General features: G+C 42.0%; 1 protein-coding gene across 2 annotated transcripts in view; it reads left to right on the top strand.

The window, feature by feature from the left end:
* Positions 1–19672, top strand: part of KHDRBS3 (KH RNA binding domain containing, signal transduction associated 3) — a 162921-nt gene that overhangs the window by 115352 nt on the left and 27897 nt on the right. For both annotated transcript variants that reach the window (XR_009534071.1, XM_060115848.1), the window contains exon 7: positions 10904–10986. Coding sequence is in view for 1 of the 2 variants with exons in the window: in XM_060115848.1 (XP_059971831.1) it covers positions 10904–10986 (83 nt within the window). In the remaining variant the exon portion in view is untranslated. The remainder of the gene's footprint in view (positions 1–10903; positions 10987–19672) is intronic.

The following is a 19672-nucleotide window of genomic DNA, read 5'->3' on the forward strand; positions in this document are numbered from 1 at the left end:
TTTATAGGGTCAGGCAGAATATCAGTGGTTAAAAGCAGAGTCAGGAGCCGAACTCACTAGTTTGAAATCCTTGCTGTGCCTTTAATTGCTGTGTGACCTTAGGCAAGTTGCTTAACTGCTCTGTGCCTCGATTCCTAATCCGTAAATGGAAATATTAGTGCTTATCACATGGGGTTGTTAGGAAGATTAGGTAAATTAACATATGGAAAGTATTTAGAATAGTGCCTGGCACATTAAAAGTAATATTTAGTTCTTCAGTTTACCAGTATCACTCCATCTTTCAGGGCCAACTCTTGCTAACTGTGCCCCAAACGTTAATACATGAAAAACAAAATATCCTGTACTATTCACACCCACCAGGAAGATTAAAGTTAAAAAGATAGTTTCAAGTGTTAGCTGGAATGGGGTGCTATAGGAATTCTCATCCACTGTTGTGGGAATGTAAGTCGATACAACTGCTTTGGAAGAATGTTTGGTACCACATGTTAAAGCCGAAAACATGCCTCCCCAAGAGCCAGTGATTCTGCTCTGGGAACCACTCAACAGAGACTCATACTTGGATGCACCACAAGACGTGCGGAAGAGGCATGTAGGCAAAACTCGAAAGAAGCAAAGTATTCATATCTGGGGTGGATAAAGAAGTGGTAGTACAACCATACAGACCAAGTTTTCAAGCAGCGAGAAGGAACCAGGGGTTGCTGCCTGCAGCACCGTGGACAGATCTCACGGGCACGCGAAACCTGGCCCAAAGGGGTAGCCACGCTGGTTCCATCTCTGTGAAGCTCGAAAGCAAGGTAACCTCCCTGGTGGTGTTGAAAGTCAGGACGGCGTTCCTTTGTGGGGGAGGTAATAACTGAGGATGCGCACAGGGGGAGCTTCTGGGGGCTGTTGATGTTGCCTTTCTTGATCCGGGTGCTGGTTACACAGCTGTGCTCACTTGGTGAAAATTCACTAAGCCGTGCACTTAGGATTTGTACCTTTCTATGAATTATTTTATGCTTGAATAAAAATGTGATCAATCTGTGTATTAAAAACATTGTATTAGACCAGATACTCTTGTTTATAACAGAACAGCACGTCTTCCTTCAAGCAGATTTGTTCAAGCCGAACAAACCTTCAGCACATCTGGTCCCTCTGCTGTTAAACCAGATGAGAATCTGAAGGTTTCTGGGTGAGTCTAGAAGCTGAGCAAGGAGCAATCTTAATACTAGCATTATGCAACTCTGCTAGTTGATGTTTTCATCGTGGAGAAGCCTCTGCACCATGAATCAGGTGTGCATCTAGGTGGGCCAGGAGCCCCTTCCCCTTCGTCACGGGACTGGAAGCACTTGCTGCCTCTCTCCTGGCCAGTCATGTCAGAACGCTTGGAAGGATGAGTGAACCCATATAAATCCGTCACTGCCAGCCAGGCATCCACTCAGGAAGTACTTATTGAATGCTTTCTTGTGCCAGGCACTGGGGACACAGTAGTAAACAAGGTAGGCAAAGCCCCTGTTCTCAGGGAGACTACATTTCCAGTGGAGGATATAGGTAATAATCAAATATATTGGGTATTGATAGGAATCAGCTGTCAGACCCTTTTAGCATTTCTGGCTGATTTTCCCTTGGGGCAGCCTTTCTCAACTGGGGTTCCAGAACCCACAGAACATGGAAAATGATGTGCATAATTATTTCCTTAGCTTCCCAGGGATGGTGCAAACGACTGCTGTTCTAGATGCACAGGAGAGAAGTGAACTCACTTTATACACAGTGGACACCTTAGGGCACCCGGGCTTCACTCTCTGGTGGAACCCTGGTTGAGAAAGGCTGTGAATGCTTCTACCAATTCCTGAAGAGGTAGCTGAGAAGCTGAATTGAGCCTTAAAAGAAATGCAGAATTTGGGAAGGATAAAACAAAATAATTGGAGTTTAAGGCTCCCCAAGTTTGGGTTTAGGGATCTGATTAATCCAGAAAAGCTATACTCCCAGAGGAGGGCTTATCATCTCAGTCCTGGGTGGGGTGCAGGTTGCCAATTCTTCTGTCCTCCACCAAGAGCGATACAGATTCTCTCCAGAGAAATAGAACAGTGTAGGCCTTAAATTATTTCTCTTAATTTTTCATATGTAATTGCAGTTAATCAAAAATTACAGGCATACAAGATGAGGAAACAGTAAAAAACAGACCACGATAGATTCGTATAGCAGACGCAAACTTTAAAATAACTCTGCTCTTTATAATCACGGAATTAGAAGATAAACTTGATGATTTAAGCAGACAACTGGAAAATATAGAAAACAGCTCTTTTAGAACTGAAAAAAAAACAACAAAAATGGAATGGTTTTAGTTGCAGATTAGACATAGATAAGGGAAGAAATAGTGTACTGGAGGTTAAACCAATGAAACAGAAGGACAGAAACCTGGCCGACACAGAAGATCGCATGAGGCCCAAAAGCCTCCGGCGGCACCTCATTCCCTTCAGGCCCCAGAGGCGTGATGTGGCGCCTGCACTTGTCCCCTGGCTCCCCCACTTTGACCTCCCCCGCTCAGGCCTCTGTGTCTGCTGTTCCTTCTGCCTGAGATGCCAGCACAGCTCGCTGCCCCGTTGGCTCACATTTGTCTGCGGTCCTTTCCGTGAGGACTCCTCTGGCGCCTGTCCGAGATCTCCAGCTCCTCCTGGCCCTCCCTGTGTCACGCACTGTGTATGTGAGGATTGATGTTTGTCTGCTTCCTCACTGGAATGTAAGCCCCATGAGGACAAAGGTGTTCTGTTTTGTTTTGTTTGTTCAACACGATATCCCCAGGGGCTTGGAAAAGTAGGCATTCAACAAATGCCTGCTTCCTGGGGAAGATGGCAAAACCGATACAAAAATCCTTAGCATGAGTTACATAATGTGGGCGGCCTTAATAAAATTTAGTTATCCCCCTTTTGCTCATCTTTGTGGAATTTCTGGTTTAATTTTATTTTCTTTAATTTTCTACTTACAAGTTTTCCCTTCCCTTTGTGGGATTTCTGGGTTAACCTCTTTGTTATTTTATTTTCTGTATTGTATTATATTGTATTTCTTGTCAGATCTAAATAAATCTAGTTCTATCTCAGATACAAACTGAGAGAAGAGAAGACTTTCTGTGAATAATTGATGTAGATGTGTTTTTAAAAGCTGTGTTCAGATGTGGATAGAATTACAACTACGGTTGGTCAGCCATTCCTTTATCTAAAAACCACAGTAGTCATTAATACTAGTATTTGCAGAATGAAAACGTAGATATCACAGTTTAGATAACATTTTAAGAATTTATCACATTCAACAAAAGAAAAATACCTGGATAGCTCTGATGTTTCTCTGGCCTAATAGCTTGAGAGTGTTAAAGGGAACAGGTCTTCAACAACATGGAACTAGCTTTATTGGGCAAGAACTGTGCCAAACAGCTTTCATAGATTTTTTTTTTTTTGGTTCATCCTCCCACAGCCATTGGAAACAGCCAGGATGTGGATTATGATTATAAAATTGAGGTGGAAGGAGGGTAGGTGATTTCCCCGAAGCCACATAGCCAGTTAAGAGGCGGAGCTGGAATTTGAACATGGGCACCAGACTCCAAAGGCTGAGATGAAGAAGTTGTATGAGTCTCGAAGCTGCATAATAGACTCCTCACAGCCACAGATCAACACGTGGGGATGCAGTTTGATTGTTGAATTAATGATGTCTTATTTAAGTGATTATGGGGGACAGATTCTTATTTAGCATTGTTATTAGTGTTGTGATTTTGTCCTTAATTGTAAAATAACTTGGCTGTGTGATATGGTCACAGTCATTGCTGATACTCAGTGAGGATATTAGTACTTTTCAGAACCCCAGCAAGGATGAATTTCTCAAAAGACTATTTTTAGCTAATGTGTGTGTTTTATAAACTCAATCATGGTAAGAATAAACTTAAATAATCTTTTAACACTGTATTTTATGTGAAAACTTTTTACATTTTGAAATGACCAGGTTTCACCCTGGTGAGGTGGTATGTAGTCAGCATAACCGTCTCCTTGTAAAAGGACTCAAAACCTAAACATTATTTTCAAATCACTTTTGTAAATTCTCTGTTTAAAATGGTTTTTCCCAGCTTAAATTTTATGCTTGATTTTACTTGTGACAGAAATAGAATTAAATGCTGTCTCCTTTATCCTAGAAAATCTTTTCTCTTCAGAGCAAGATTTCTTTGGTATTGGGCCCTATGTCGGGGGAGTTTTCAGGTCGGGAATGGCAGATGAAGGGTCTCTACCTGTGTTAGGGCATGTTTCGCCATAATGTGACCCCCCTGACACCTATCAAGTGTCCAGGTCCCCCTGTTGGTTCCATTTAGACATCTTCCTTATCAAAGACAAAAACTCAGAAGTGGATCTTGATGAATAAGTCTCTTTTAATGATTCAAGAATGTATATTAATATACATTTATTTCTTGTCCATCTTTACTCTTTTTAATAATGTTCTGACTTTCAGGAATAGAATACAGAGGGTTTTTTTTTTAATATTTATTTATTTGGATGTGCCAGGTCTTAGTTGAGACACGCACGTGGGCTCTAGTTCCTGGACCAGGGATCGAACCCAGGTCCCCTGCATTGGGAGCGCAGGTCTTAGCCACTGCACCACCAGGGAAGTCCCGAATACAGAGTTTTACTGGGAAATTTTTTTCCTGAGGGCAGGGAATGTAAGATGGATAGGTAATGTTTGAAAAAAGAATTCAGGTGAGGTCTCCTTATCAAAATTTACACTATTTGAGTAAATATTGCATTTTACACTCTAGCACATCTCCTCAATTCGCATTCATCTTAGAGAAGCTATTGCTATGTTTCCTGCCACTTGGTCTTTAATTAGTTCCTTTATTTATTACTGTGTTCCCGACATTGAGAATACAAGAGAACAAGGTCTGTTCCTTCCTCTTAAGGACCTTGTAGACCAGGGGGAGAGAAAGGAGGCAGAGAAATAATTGTGGGCACTGTGTACGTGCAAGTTATCAGTTATCAGGGAAGCACAGAGAAGGGACTGATAATTCAGCCTGGAGTCTCCCAGCGAAAGACCTAAAGAGGGAACAGCATGTGCGGAGAAATTACAGCAGGAAGCAGACAGGCTTCCTCAGGGCCCTTAACGTGTTAATGAAGCTTACAGTGCACTGTCTCTCTCGTAGGAACCAGGAGAGAGGAGTGGAGATTTGTAAGCAAGGAAGCAACAAGCTTAGGTTTGCATTTTAGCAGATAATTCTGGAGAAAGGATTAGATAAGGGAGTACTAGGCAGCTTCTGAGTGATTCTGATGCAGTCACGTTGGGAATGTAGAGGAAAGATATGAGAGAGAAACAGGAGATAAAGAAAGATTGACTGGCAGGTGGAATGGTGGTGAGATGGGCAAGTGGAGGCATGGATTCTGTCCAGGACAGGAGTCCTTCAGAGGTTCGTGCAGACGGATGGTTTCCTAGCACTTGGTTAGAGAGGCGCGCCTGCAGGGCTTCCTCACTCACAGGTACAGGACCCTGTTTTTAAAGTGCAAAGAAGCGGGATCTTTGCAGTGCATTTTAACAACATAAAGGAGCTCTGTTAAGCTTCTTCCAGAGGAAATTCAGTTACATTGCTTAGAATAAAGGAGTTTATCATGCCCATGGGTCGTCTGAGGAGTGGCTCCAGAGATGTGTAGACAGGCGGAGGCAAACTCGGGCCGCTGAGAGGACCCGGTGCAGGAGGGGTTTGGTGTGCTTTCCTCGGGAGCGTTCAGTCCAGCAGTCTAACGAGCATCTACTGAGTGGTCCTCGTTACACTCCAGCCCTGCCATTACTCTGTGCAAAAGAATCAGTGCCCCACAGTCCATGCTCATAAAAAACAGTAGGTGAGGGCAGAGCCAGTCAGTCGTTCCTGTACAGTAACAGCGGCACATGTTGGTCCATTGTTGGCATAACAGGTGTGGTGGACTCTGCGTTTGTGGGAGAAACAGAGGAGGAGGTTCATTGGAGCTTCATCGTGAAAAATTGACTAGGCAGAGAAGGCAGGTGCAGAGACTGACAGGGAACAGCATGTGAGCTGGAAGGAACTTGCACATGAAGGGCCGGACTCACTGCAGAACAGGGGGCTGACACAGAGACTTTGTGACATGTCGTGAAGGGGAATGTTTTCTAGGAGAAGATGGAAATGCGAGAAGTTCTGCAAAGATGTCAAGTGTAAAAAGAAATCGTTCAGCACATCTGAGCTCTGCCGACAGTGGAGTCCTGAGTCCCCATCCCAGGTCCTGGCACTTTTTAAGAGTGGATTCTAAGCTTCTCTGTGATGGAACTGTTGATAGGTCAGCAGCATCCCCACTACACTAGATGGATGATTGCACTCGATTATTTGTGAACTTGTGACAAAGAATGCATTCACTCTTTAAAATTTCTAACTAGCCTCAGAAAAATCTGAAGAGGAATTTCATAATGTCAGGTTATTTAAAGGAAAGCAGCCAGTTGTTGGGAACACTGGAAGATAAGAGCATTAGGAGAAGAGAGATGGAGAGAGAGAGAGAGAGAGCGAGAGAGAGAGCTGCTATACCTCATCCCCCAGCCCTCAGACGGAAGCCCTCAGGCAGCCCGCCACCCTCCTCCTTCCTCTTCTAACCATTCGCTGATCCTTTGCTGGCTGACCTCCCCACTGCTCTTAGCCAATGACCTCATCTCCTTGCAATAAAATAGCAGGTAATCAACAAGAATCCCCTCCACTCCCTCTCAGAAACGTACACATTCATCTGCAGTCACACTCCTTTTTCTTCATTTGTCTGTCACAATCTGCTTTATGCTTTCCTATATTTTTCACGTCCTGTCCATTGAACAAACAATACTTGTGATGGAAGAGGCTGCACCCCCAAGGCCAAATCCAACTGTGAAATCATCGTCATGAAAGAAATATTGTGAAAATTGCATTTTTAATCCTTAAAATCTTCACTGTAAAATATGAAAGTCAATAATTCAGTGACCTAAACAATTTGAAAATTCAAATAAACTAGCCTTGTAATATCTGACAGAATAATTGAACAAGAAATGAATGCCCTAAGTGTAGGTTTTAAATAGTCTACATTTCAGTTACTTAGGAAAATTCCAGTCATTTACTGGAGTTTAAAGAGTTTTGATTCTTTTAAATAAGCATAGAAAGAGAATTTGGCATGGGGGAAGCCATATTCTTTTTAAGCTACTAACAAACTACTGAAGCAGCCGTGGGCTCTGCATTTTGCCAAGCCACATGCTCAAGGCAATGACCTAGTTGCAAGTCCCACCCTCCAGACTGACCTTCCCGGCTCCACGCCCACACAGTTTCCAGAGAGAGTCCTGAAGTGCGGAATCTAAATCCACACTCCGTAACTTGGCCACGCGTGGTCTGGTGCACGGGTGTCTCCGGCTCATTGCTCTCCCCTTTCATGTGCATTCCACAGTGTGCTCACCTGAACCCTGGGTGAGAAGGGTTCTTGTGTCTGTACCTCCATTGTCTTGCACCTGCTGTTCATTCTGCCGAATTTTTAATAAATTTTCCCAGCTACTTTTGCTTTTCTCTGCTTTCAACACTTCTGGGAAATTTTCTTCCCCTTTCCCAGTGCCACCCCGGGTGCTTTCCTTCGCCACAGCATGTGACATATTGCCTGATAGTTCTCTTCAGTCACCTGTCATCTTCATCCCGCCAGCGTACTCACTAGACAGGACACCCCTTTCCCGCCACGGTGTCTAGCAGGAGTGCCAGCCACAGGGTAGGGGCTAAGTAAAGGATTTTTTTTGGGTTTTGATTTTGGGTTTTTTTTTTTTTAATGCGGTAAGATTACTTTCTTTTTGTTGAGACGCTAGCTGCTTTTGTTAATTCACCAGAATTGTAATATCTGCACTTTGCTGCTTATAACTAAAATCATCTCAAATATTTTGTTTGTTTGAATCTTATCTGAGAGCTTTCTCCTCCTTGCGTTGGTCACTGGAAGATCATAGCTGTATTAGCAAGCTGCCTTCAGCTACTACAAGGGACACCATGGCTTACCAATATGTTCTAAGGATATTCTTGACTCTTATTCTTCCTCTGCCCCTATTTAATGACTATTCCTTTTAGATTCTATCCACGTTCAAAGTTCTGTACACATAGCTCTTCAGCAAATATTCAGTTCCTCCTTTATGAGAAAACATTTAAAAAAATTTAAGGTGGTCACGTACAAATTGTATAAGCCTTACCCCTGCAAAGATAGTATCATCCCTTCAGCTTGATAGTCGTCTTACAAAATGGAGCACATTACAATATACCTTGCTATTCAGATACTTTTGCTTTTCTAAATCAAATAAATGGAGGTATACTATTTAGTAGATGCTTCTTAAAAGAGAGTAACTAAGGTCATCACTTTAAAATCAGTCATTTGGCTCCTACCCTCGTGTGTAGTGGCTGCTCATGTTCATCACCTGTGAGTCTTACCATTTTAGAAATCCAGGAGAGAGGTCGGCAAGGGTAATGCTTTACTGTGATAGTTAATAATATAAGCTATTCTTTATAAAGTTCTAAATACAAGTCTGGCATTTTGCTGGAATACATACATATGTATATGTAATTTCTCATCCTTTCAGGATACTTACTAAGGATTCACATTTTACAGGTAAAGAAACAGATTCTGAGGAAGTGGATGAACTTGACTGAGATCAGTGACAGTAAAACACAGAAGCCCATCTGACTCTACATCTTTTCTCTTACCCCTTGACCACATTTCTCCACTTCAAAAGCTCTGGTGATGATCATTAAATTGATTACCATTGATAATACTGATGTTCCAAAATACTTAGATTATTTCCTGGCTCTTTTAAATATTAAGTAAATACCAGTAAGTCCAAAGTCACTATGTAATTGATTATCCCCAGAAACTTAGAAATCAGTTGTAGGGTAGCCTTCACACTTTCATAGATGTAAATGTCATTGAACAACATCTCTAATTTGATCTTACAGAACGACCATTCCTCTGGACCTTTTTCAGTTCCAAAATACCTTTAAAATAACCATAGTTGTACTTGTTATCACATCTGCAAAATGTCCTCATAGAACTAGGAGAATGGCTTTAGCTCTTTTGGGGTTGTTTTTTATTGTTGAGTTATGAGAGGTCTTCATATATTCTGGACACTAGACCATTATCAGATATGTGATTTGCAAATATTTTCTCCCATACTGTAGATTGTCTTTTCACTTTCTTGCTGATGTCCTTTGACACAGAAGTTTTTAATTTTGCCGGAGTCCATTTTATTTATATATTTTTTGGTTGTTTGTGCTTTTGTTAGCATATCTAAGAAACTAATAACTAAGGTCACAAAGAGTTACACTTGTGTTTCTGCTGTTCAACCTGGCTAGTGAATTTTTCATTTGAGTTGTTACACTTTGCACCTCAAGAATTTCTTTGGATTCTTTTCTGTATTTCTTATATTTATATTAATATTCTCTATTTTGGTGAGGCATTGTTCTGATACCCTTCTTTAGTTTTTTAGATACAGGCTATCATTTAGTTCCTTGAATATATTTCAAATAACTGATGTAAAATCTTTTTCTAGTGGGATGAATTGGGAGATTGGGATTGATCTGTATACACTAATATGTATAAAATAGATAACTAATAAGAACCTGCCGTATTAGCACAGGGAACTCCACTTCACTGTACAGTAGAAACTAACACAACATTGTAAAACAACTATACCCCAATAAAAAATAAAAATAAATAAAGTCTTTGTCCAGTAAGTTCAGTGTCTCAGCTTCATCAGGGATATTTTTCTATTGACTACTTTTTTTTTTCTCGTGTATAGACTATACTTTTGTTTTTTCTTTGCATGTTGCATAATGGTTTTTTGTTTGTTTAAAACTGGACATTTAATATAGTGTGTCCGTGTGAAAATCAAATGCTCCTTCTTCCCTAGGATTTTTTTTTCTTGGTTTAATTACTTTTCCAAACTAATACTGTAAAGTCGATATTTATCATGCGTTGCCACAGGAGTGTCTTTTCTCTCTTACCTTAGTCGTCAGCTAATGATTGGACAGAGATTTTGTCAAATGCTTGGAAGTTAAGTCTGTAGTCTTTACCAAGAGGCTGTGGGGTACCTGCTGGAGCTTGTCTTCAACACTGAGCCAATCAGTTTACAACTAACTGGCTTAGCCTTGACTTTCCTTCTTATACTGAACCTCAAGGTCAGCCAGAGGAGAGAGCTCAGGGCCTTCTCAGGTCTGTCCTGGGCAAGTACATGGCACGGTAGCCTCTGAGGTTCCAGAACTATGTCAGAACTTTTCAGCGCTCGTATGGACATCTCATTCCCCCACTTTTCCTTGTAAGCTTTTGGTTAGCCTGTTATTTGCGCCAGTTTTTCTCCACCACTTCAAGCAGCTAAACTCATAAACAATTGCCTCTAATTATTTTCTTCAAATACCCAGAGGGAAAAGACTTTGTGCACTGGATGAGCTCCCAGTCAGGTCAAATAAAGGCAATCCTCTGGGAATGGGGTTTTGAAAGCCTCCACCCTGCCCTGCCCCATCCAGTGACCTCCAGCCTGCTGGTTTCCTCCTTGCTGGATTGCGGCTCCTGCAGAGCTGGGGGTGAGGGGTGGGAATAAGACCGAGCTCACCCTTCATTCCAAGGTGCAACCAATTTTTTAAAAATAAATGCTCCCTAGATCTCTGCAAGCCTTTGGTTAACTTCCAGGGATCTAAAAATGTTGATTCTAACAATTTTTGCCAGTTTCTCTCTGCTTTTTCAGGAGAATTTTTGGACGTTCTTACTCTATCATTTTCACTGATGTCACTTTTATATTTTTCCTTACATTATAATTAGATATATAGTTAAATGGTAGCTGAATTAATTCACTAAAAGCAGAATGCGTCTTCCTTTCCAGAAATTTCTCTGAACTTTTTTGTACTTCTCCTGTTATATTTTAGGACTATGATGATGGATATGGCACTGCTTATGATGAACAGAGTTATGATTCCTATGATAACAGCTATAGCGCCCCAGCCCAAAGGTAAGAGTCAATCTTTATGACCAGACCCCATAGCAGACACTTGTGCCCTTCCACGTTTGCTATGCTCTGGGAACAGGATGTTGATTGGCCAGTGACGGTGATTTGACTCGGCCTGCTTTGTTGTTGTTTGTTTCAATTGGAGAAGCACTATCTGTCCTACCGAATAGCATGTATTGCTCTCAACTTTACTGTAGTGCTAAAGCAATGAGTCTTGGAAAATAAAATTTGAAATTTTATTTGCTCTAAAATTTTAACTTAAGCATTCAGTGTATTCTGAGGAAGAACAGTGTCTCCCAAGTCTGTGGCTCTTCAAGTCCTAAGGCCCAAAGTCATCTCAGAAATGTGTAAATATCCCGCATGGGCAGTGCCTGGGGATGGAAGTGACAAAAGTTTTTTTCGGTGTTCATAGATCATTTCTGTTTCTTAGCAGCAGTGCTCCTGTTTTCTAACAACTTCAAATTCCTATTTGTGAAAAATGAGTGAGTTCTAATTCGTTTTCTAAAGAAGTGTTGACTTAGAAATGAGTGTCATTAGAGGGAAACACAGCTTCATAGTTACGTCTTCTGATAGGAGACCTTGATGTCCATTGATATATGAAATCCATGTTCTGTTCAGAATGTTTTTCTAAATGCCTAGAAACCTCTTTATGTTGAAAATTCTAAGTGGTAGACAAAGACAAACATACACAAACCAAAATACTGGCTTTATGAAGCATAAATAAATATGGACTACATGGTTATTTCGATGAAGCATAAATTCACTTTTGAACTCATTCGGGGCCAGGCAAGCTTTGAACAGACAGGCACCCTGGTACTGAGGTTGACAGGGATATAATTTTTTCTCTTTTTGTTCATGCTAGATTTTTTACTTATATAATTTATAACAATTAAGTAGCCTTTAAACTTTGACTCCCAACTGGTCTTCTTTACGGGAAGCCTTGTGCATGGCGTTTGCATCCTTGTGGGTTTTGGCACGCCCGGGGGTGACTGGCACACAGTGGACGCTAGACAGGACTCTACGTGTCTCTCACCCTGTATAGGTGTCCCGGCAATGTCACGAAGTATGTGGGGCTGTTCCCGTTATACAGATGAAGGGAAGGAGCACAGAGCATAAGATTAAGTAATTAGCCGGAAATCACACATGGAGTGCAATCCTTTAAAGACTCACACGTCTCATTTAATCTGAACGGCAAGAGCAGGAGTTAATGTGCCTGTTTTACAGATGATGAAACTGAGGCTCAGAGAAGTAAATAACTAACCCAGAATGTGAACCAGACTTGGAAAGCTTGTAGTCTTTCCACTTTAAGCTGTGATAACGTATTAATGTGATTGATCACAAGCATTCATTCCTTCGGTCATTTATTCATTCAGCCAACATTTATTAAATGTCCACTACGTGTATTAAATGTAGGCACTGTGCTTGATGTTGGATTACAAAGATTATTGAGACAGAGACCCTCTCCTCGAGAAGTTCACAGGCTAGAATGAAATACAGATATTTAAAAGCAATGTAATATGGTAATCACATGAGAGTCTGAGGAAAAACACAGTATTTCCATAAGAAGACAGTGCTCAAGTCTGGTTGGGAACACTGGGGACATTTCACTGGGAAAGTGAAGGGGAAGTAGGGGTCACCAGGGTACAAACAGGGAAGGACATTTCCCAAAGCCAGAGCAAGGCACAGAGCCTGACACCAGAAGTGCTGCCTGAGCTGGAGGGCGTGCCGCACGGGACAGATGAGGCAGGAGAGGGGGTGACCGCATCCTCCCCAGTCTCAGGGTGCAGGCTCCGGACCACTGTGGGCGGCAGCAGGGAGCCAAGGGAGTGGCGTGTTCACACCTGGATTCGGAGAAATGGATTAGAAGGCAGTAGAGAGGCCAGATTGGCAGATGGCGAGCCTAGAGGCAGAGACCCAGTAGGAGGCTGGCACGTTCTGAATTATAAGCCCTTTAAATGTCCGGAAGACTCAGGTGAAAGAAACACCTTTCATGACAGCCAGCCCACCTGCCCGGAAGTGGTCTTTTCAGTGCTACCTGAAGGAGTTACAGAGAACTGTATGAGAATGCCACACGTTGGCAAGTGCGGAAGTCACTGTTGGTCGGTTATTCTTAATATTCATTTAATCCTCATAACCTGTGAACTAAGCGTCAGTCCTTTTAAAGAAGAAAAACTGGTTTACAAAAATTAGGTAACTTGCCTAAGATCATGCAACTTACAAGCGAAGGGGCCCGACTGAGCACCTCGGTCTGTCTGTCTGTCTGTCTTCCTCCCTCCACCGTCTACTGTAGATCACAGTGAAGCAGCTATGTTATGGAACAGCGTGAAGAAAGGGTTCCAGGTGCTGTAGTAGTTTGCTAGAGTTACCGTAACAAAATACCACAGACTGTATTTAAAACAACAGAAGTTTGTTTTCTCAAGGTTGCAGAGGCTGGAGGTCCAAGATCCAGGCGTTGGCAGGTCTGGTTTTTTCTGAGGCCCCTCTCCTCGACCCTCAGCCGGTGGCTGCCTTCTCACTGTGTCCTCTTGCGCGTGCATCCCTGCTTTCTCTTTGTGTCCAAATTTCCTTTCTTGTAATGACAGCAGTCAGATTGGACTAGGGCCCACAGAAGGCCCCATTTTAACTTAATCACCTCTTTAAAGATGATTGATTGTCTCCAAATACATATTATAAGGTACTGGGGGTCAGGACTTCCCACAAATGATTTGGGGGGAAACATGGTTCAGCCCGTAACACGCACATATGAGAACATCGGTTTAAGTACAATACTGTGCATCTCATAATTAGAAATCTAGTATAAACCAGTTAGGAGAGCAGATTCTGAAATCACCCCCAGGACTGAGTAGTGGGTGTTGACCAGGAAATCACCATCACTGTCATCTTCAGTAGTGAATGTTGGCTGTGTGCTTGGTGTACTATACCATGGGCTTCACATAGATTCTCTTTCCCCTCTCAGCATGCCCTGAACTATTGCAAAATTCAAGTCTAAACATGTCATTCCCTTGCATACAGGTTCAGAGAGGTTAAATCGCTTATCCAGACTCAGAAGGCTGAGCAGTGGTAGATCCGCATTGGCCCCAAGCATCCTCGTTTGTACTTCCATAGCCTTTCAACTCTCCTTTTGTCACGGCTTTGATTTCAGTTACTGAAACTGCTTCCTATTAATATTTTCCGTATACAGTATTCAAAAATCTGATACTTTGTGATGCTTTTAAGTCCCTTAGGAATCATGCTTTCATCTGAACTGGAACTGTTGCCTTATCAGACTGTGGAATGCCTTAATCAGACCTAAGAATTTCATTTATCCTGCATATTAATGTTGCAGGCTAAGACAAATGAAATTAAGAACTTTGTTTTTCCAATTTTACATGAGATCCTTTCAGCAAAGAACATTCACGGCCACTGCTTTCAAGGAGCAAACAACCTAGTATCCACTAACAGATAATACCATGTAACACTTGATATTCTGGGGTCTAAAATTTCTTGGTTTTTACACTGCAGGTTCTTCTATAAAATTTGTGTCAAACTTCAATACTTCTCTCAATTCAGAATTTGAAAGTACAGTCTGTGCTGTAGTTACATAGTTCAGCGTTACTGCAGAATTCTTTACTTGGTCTCCTTTTAGATTACAAGCTGTTCTGAAAATGTTCTTCGACACGTCAAGACGTAGTGGAAAGAGCACAGAGCAGAAGGTATTAGGACCGCGCTGTCCACCTGGCAGCCTCCAGCACACGCGCCTGTTGAACGCTTGAAAGGTGTCTAGTCCAAAGGGGGACGTGTTGGGGGTGTCAGGCACATACCCGATTCCAAAGGCGGTGTGGAGTGAATAAAGGATGCAAAATAAATACACGATTAAGATCAACATCACCTGTTTCTTTTTACTTTTTGTTTAAACGTGGCTACTAGAAAACTGTAAATTACAAATTTCCCTTGGGCAGCGCAGAGTTAAAAGACGGCGGTGTCTCTGGCACCAGCACAGGGGAGCTGTGTCTCAGGGTCAGGGCACCGCACCCTCGGGGCAAGCAAGTCAGCTCATCAGGAGCAGAAAGAGAAGTAGAGAGTGTCCAGTTACACTGATCCTTTTGAAACTTCTATTTTGAAGTTTTTACTATGTTACTACCACTGTAGCACACGTTACCCATAAATAGTTTCAGTTACAAGCTCAGAAACCATTTCTTTCTGATGCAGATGTGTTATCAGAAACATCTGCAGACCCAGGCCACACAGTGTAAGAGTCTGACAGAGCTGGGTTTGGGTCCCACTTTAACGCTTACTGGTTATGTGACCGTGGGCAAGTTTCACCTCTCTAAGCCTCCATTGGTAAAATGTGTAACTTGGTTTTTTCTTTGGAGGATCGACCTGAAGGTTGAACGAGACAGGAAAGCCCACAGCCCTAGTGAACCGCGTGGAGGTAGGCGGGCTGCCCAGAGTCTTCTCTGTGAGGGACTACATGAGAGCTTCCCCGGCGTAGTTCCACATTCCACCAGGTGGTTAGCGTAGCGCTGAGGGAGCCCGAGTGCCCGCCCTCGCCCGCAGCTCTGAATTTCTTCTGCATCCCATTTTGCACCGGGATGGCCGCGAGAAGCCGGTGCTGGTAAATCTGGAAGGACCAGGGAGAATGAGAAGGGAGAGAGGGCACCCTGTGGATGCTCCGTAGGATGTCAGCCATACACCGGCGAGAGCGGGTGAGCAGCCGTAGCCTTTCCAAGCGTGGGCACTTGGAAACAGGAGAGACCGAGACGGGGGGCACGGCTGCTACCAGTGTCGTCATCTGTGTGTGAAAGGCCCCTCTCAGCTATGACTTCTACGCTTCAGGCACTGTAATCATTTTATAACACTGTTTTGTTGCAGAAGAAAGTTTCTCTCCGGAGGTTTTACAAATTAGGAATTTTTTCTCCCAAGTTTCAAATACCCAAAAGGAAAATGAGAGTACAAGTGAGAGTCCCTACATAGAAAATAGAAAATTCAGCATAGTTCAGCTACGTTTCCCCATCGATGCTTGTGATGGCCTCCATAGCGTAAAACAAAATGTAAAGCAAAGCATTGTTTATCTAACTTCACACATTTAATGAGCAACAAGCTGTCATCTATTACTGTGAAGAGAAATATGAACTATTCTTTACAATACTGGAGTTATTCTAATATACATTGGCTCAGAAATAGTTATGGATTAATTCCTATGGCCACACCGCTCTGGAGTAGCTGTGGTGAATTAAAAAAGAGCAGGTGATAAATGGCCTCAGACCTCAGGGACCTGCACCTGCCCTGACATGACTAGAGCCTTCACAGAACTCATAGTCTGACTCCTGGAAACCCTTTGTAAATGTATCTATTTCAGTCTAAACTAAGTGGAATTAGTTTTCATTTGATGTCTTATTTATAATCCTAATAACAGTCGCAATTGTATAGCATGATGACTATACTTAATAATACAGTATTGAGTTCTGGAAATTTGCTAAGAGTAAATTTCAGGTGCTCATCACACAAGGAAATGGTAACTGAGAAAATCTGTTAATTATCTTGACTGTAATAATCATTTCACTATGTTTTTGTACCTTATGTACAACTTATATTTCAAATTTCACAATTTTGTTGTTGTTGTTGTTTTGCGGTACGCGGGCCTCTCACTGCTGTGGCCCCTCCCGTTGCGGAGCAACAGGCTCCGGACGTGCAGGCTCAGCGGCCATGGCTCACGGGCCCAGCCGCTCCGCGGCATGTGGGATCCTCCCAGACCGGGGCACGAAACCGTGTCCCCTGCATCGGCAGGTGGACTCTCAACCACTGCGCCACCAGGGAAGCCCCCAAATTTCACAATATTTTAACCTGTGTTTCCAAATAATTGTAAATTCTCCAAGGAGATATTTGATTCCTCTGATGATCAGTCGTAAAGAAGGTAGAACAAAAAGGGTTTCCAAAAAGTGCTAATAACCCCCTGAGCATAAGTGGATGACTCTGTAATAAAAAGTTTATTTTCTGGTGGGTTTAATGTTGACATGCTCATTTCCCATAACACTTTGTGGCTTGACGGTACTTTCGAGTACCTATTTCCTTTCATCCTCCAGAATCTCTATGATTTTCCTGAAAACACTTAGAAATACTGAAAAAGGGGATGAGAAATAATAGCTGCTAGTTTTGGAGAGCCTGTGAAGTCTAGCACTCAGCCATCTGCATCCTTTCTATACGTTATCTCCAGTTTTCACAGTGGCCCTACGTGCTCAGCTTTTCCATGTACAGAAGTTGAAGATGTGATGTTTAGCAACTTTCCCAAGAGTACGCTGCTGAAGAGTACTGAAGCTTAGGATTTTGTCTGACTCTAAAAACCATTATCCAGCTAAAAAAATTTTAAATGTAAAATCATTGACTTGTTTTTGTGACAGAACACCACCTCAGCCCTTTCGTCCAAATAGGCAGAGTAATGGAAGCTGTCAGAAGCTACGAGTACTCTTGGTGTGTTTTCAGATGCCAATTCCAAGGAGGGCAATGAGACAAAAATTAGTGTTGCCGTATGCCCAGCTGTCTAGTTTGCTGTTGCTTCTGTTGGCAGCTTTAGCATTGTATGTGCAGTAATGTCTTCTCAAAAGCAGACTTGTAGAGGTCTGAATATAGTTTGGAATTTTCACTTTGGAAATGATGACCTGGTGTTTAGTTTAGGATGTAACATTTAAACATCAGTAAAACTGTCTTTTGGAAGATACTGCTGTGTTGTATCAGGGTTGGCTATTTTGGATTTTTAAAAGCAGTAATGATTTGGCCTGGATTAACCATGTCTTGCAAAATTTTTGTGAAATATACTTTTACCTAGCCTGGGTTTTTGGTTACTTGCAGCACAAGTACTGAAGGAGTCTCTTAGCACAAACTAAGCCGTATAGCTATTGACAGACAGATACTTCTAACACAGTATTATATAGACATTCACCAAATAACAGAGACACCAACCCAGATTATACTGTAAAACTGTAAATATCTAAATTCTCAGTCAGGGACCATATGCTAAGAAAAAACAAGGAGATGGCTATAGTGAAAATGAAGCTACAACCTAAAAGGGAAAAGCCCAAGGGCCAAAGTTTTAACGTGTATAAGTATTGCTGTTAATAATAATTACTATGCATTGACCACATCTACCGCAGCATTGGTTGTATTTAGATAAGTGTGTGTGTGTGCGCACATGTCTCTGTGTGTATATGTGAGCGCATGTGCACACGAGCATGTATTATCCCCTCTGGTCTTAATTTTAACTTTAAAGGTGGATATTCTCATCCCCATTTTTTTCTTGAGAAAACTGAGACACAGAGAGAGGTTTAGTAAGTGGTCTGAGTTACACACTTAGTGACATTACTCATCTCAGTCCATTTTCTTTCTACTGTTGTTGTGCCTCTCAAAGAGTCGTACACCTATCGCTGATGTTTCCCAACATGATTTCAGGTGGTACATGGCCGACTTTTTTTTTTTTTTTTTTTTTACAGTTTTAACAATTGATTTTAAAGTTACTGGAAAAGTATAATTACCATATCAAGCACATGATTTTATGAATAGTATTGCTATAAATAAATTACAGTAAGTTTAAGTTAAAATAAAATCAATATAGGGAGTAATACGAAGTCACTAACAGGATGAGTGGTGGACATGGATGGGAAAAGTCCCGAAAGTGGTCCATGAAGGGCCGAAGTTGGGCAAACGCTGCCCTCAGCACTTTTTTGTTTTCAAGATTCATTAACAAATTTTGAAGGAATGAGATATCTATTGAGTGCTTATCAAGTGTTAGTTACTATATTAAATGCTCTCATGCCTATCATTTCATTTAATTCTGTAAGATTATCAGGTTTTAGTTTTACAAATAAGGAAACTAATGCTCAGAGATTTTGAGCTTGACCAAAGTCACATAGCTAATAAGTAGCAGTCAGGCCTCATATCCAGTTCTCTTTAAGATCAAGTTCTTTTGCTTAACCTGAAGGCAACTAAGATGGGAGGGTGGGGGAGGGGAAGTCCCTACAAATACAGAGAATACCAGAACGCCTGAATTGGCCATGTGGACTCTTCAGACATGATCTCCACAAGTGGACGAAACGGCCGCAGGGCAGAGGCGTGCTAATGGCAGTAGATCAATTGCCACTGTCAGCTCACTCTTTCACGTTCTTGAGAATACATGAGATTGATCACTGAGGACTGTGGAATAATGGTAGTATGTGAAAACAGAGTCCACCGGGGAGATGTACTACATCGTTTGGGTTTAGCACTGCCATCTGCTTAATAGCATCAAGGAGACGACAGTGGTGCTTATGATCACCCACTCATGGCGGTGACAGATGCTGCGGGGAGTAGCGGAAGCATTCCCGGAAACGAGGCTCCTCACCTAACTGTAGACTGTGTGGCAGGCTTTCGAAAAAGTGGGTTTGTTGGTTATCACACCACCAGTTTAAAGTCTTCACTATAGAATTTTAAGTTCTGTTAGATAAGGATCTACTTGGTGAATCTCCCGTGTTTTCTTTCCCCATGTTTCATACATTCTTGAAACGCATTTTTATTAGTTTTAGAATAATTTTCCTGATGAATTCTGCCCTCTTTCTAGTGAAAGAAAATGATAGAACTTTTGTATAATTCTTGACTCTTACAGTTAGTCACATGATTTAGTTAAAAAGACTTGTGGGCTATGAAACCACACAAACCTGGATTTGAATCCCAGCTGCGTCGC

The sequence above is a fragment of the Mesoplodon densirostris genome, chromosome 13, assembly GCF_025265405.1.
Source record: "Mesoplodon densirostris isolate mMesDen1 chromosome 13, mMesDen1 primary haplotype, whole genome shotgun sequence".
NCBI lineage: Eukaryota > Metazoa > Chordata > Mammalia > Artiodactyla > Ziphiidae > Mesoplodon > Mesoplodon densirostris.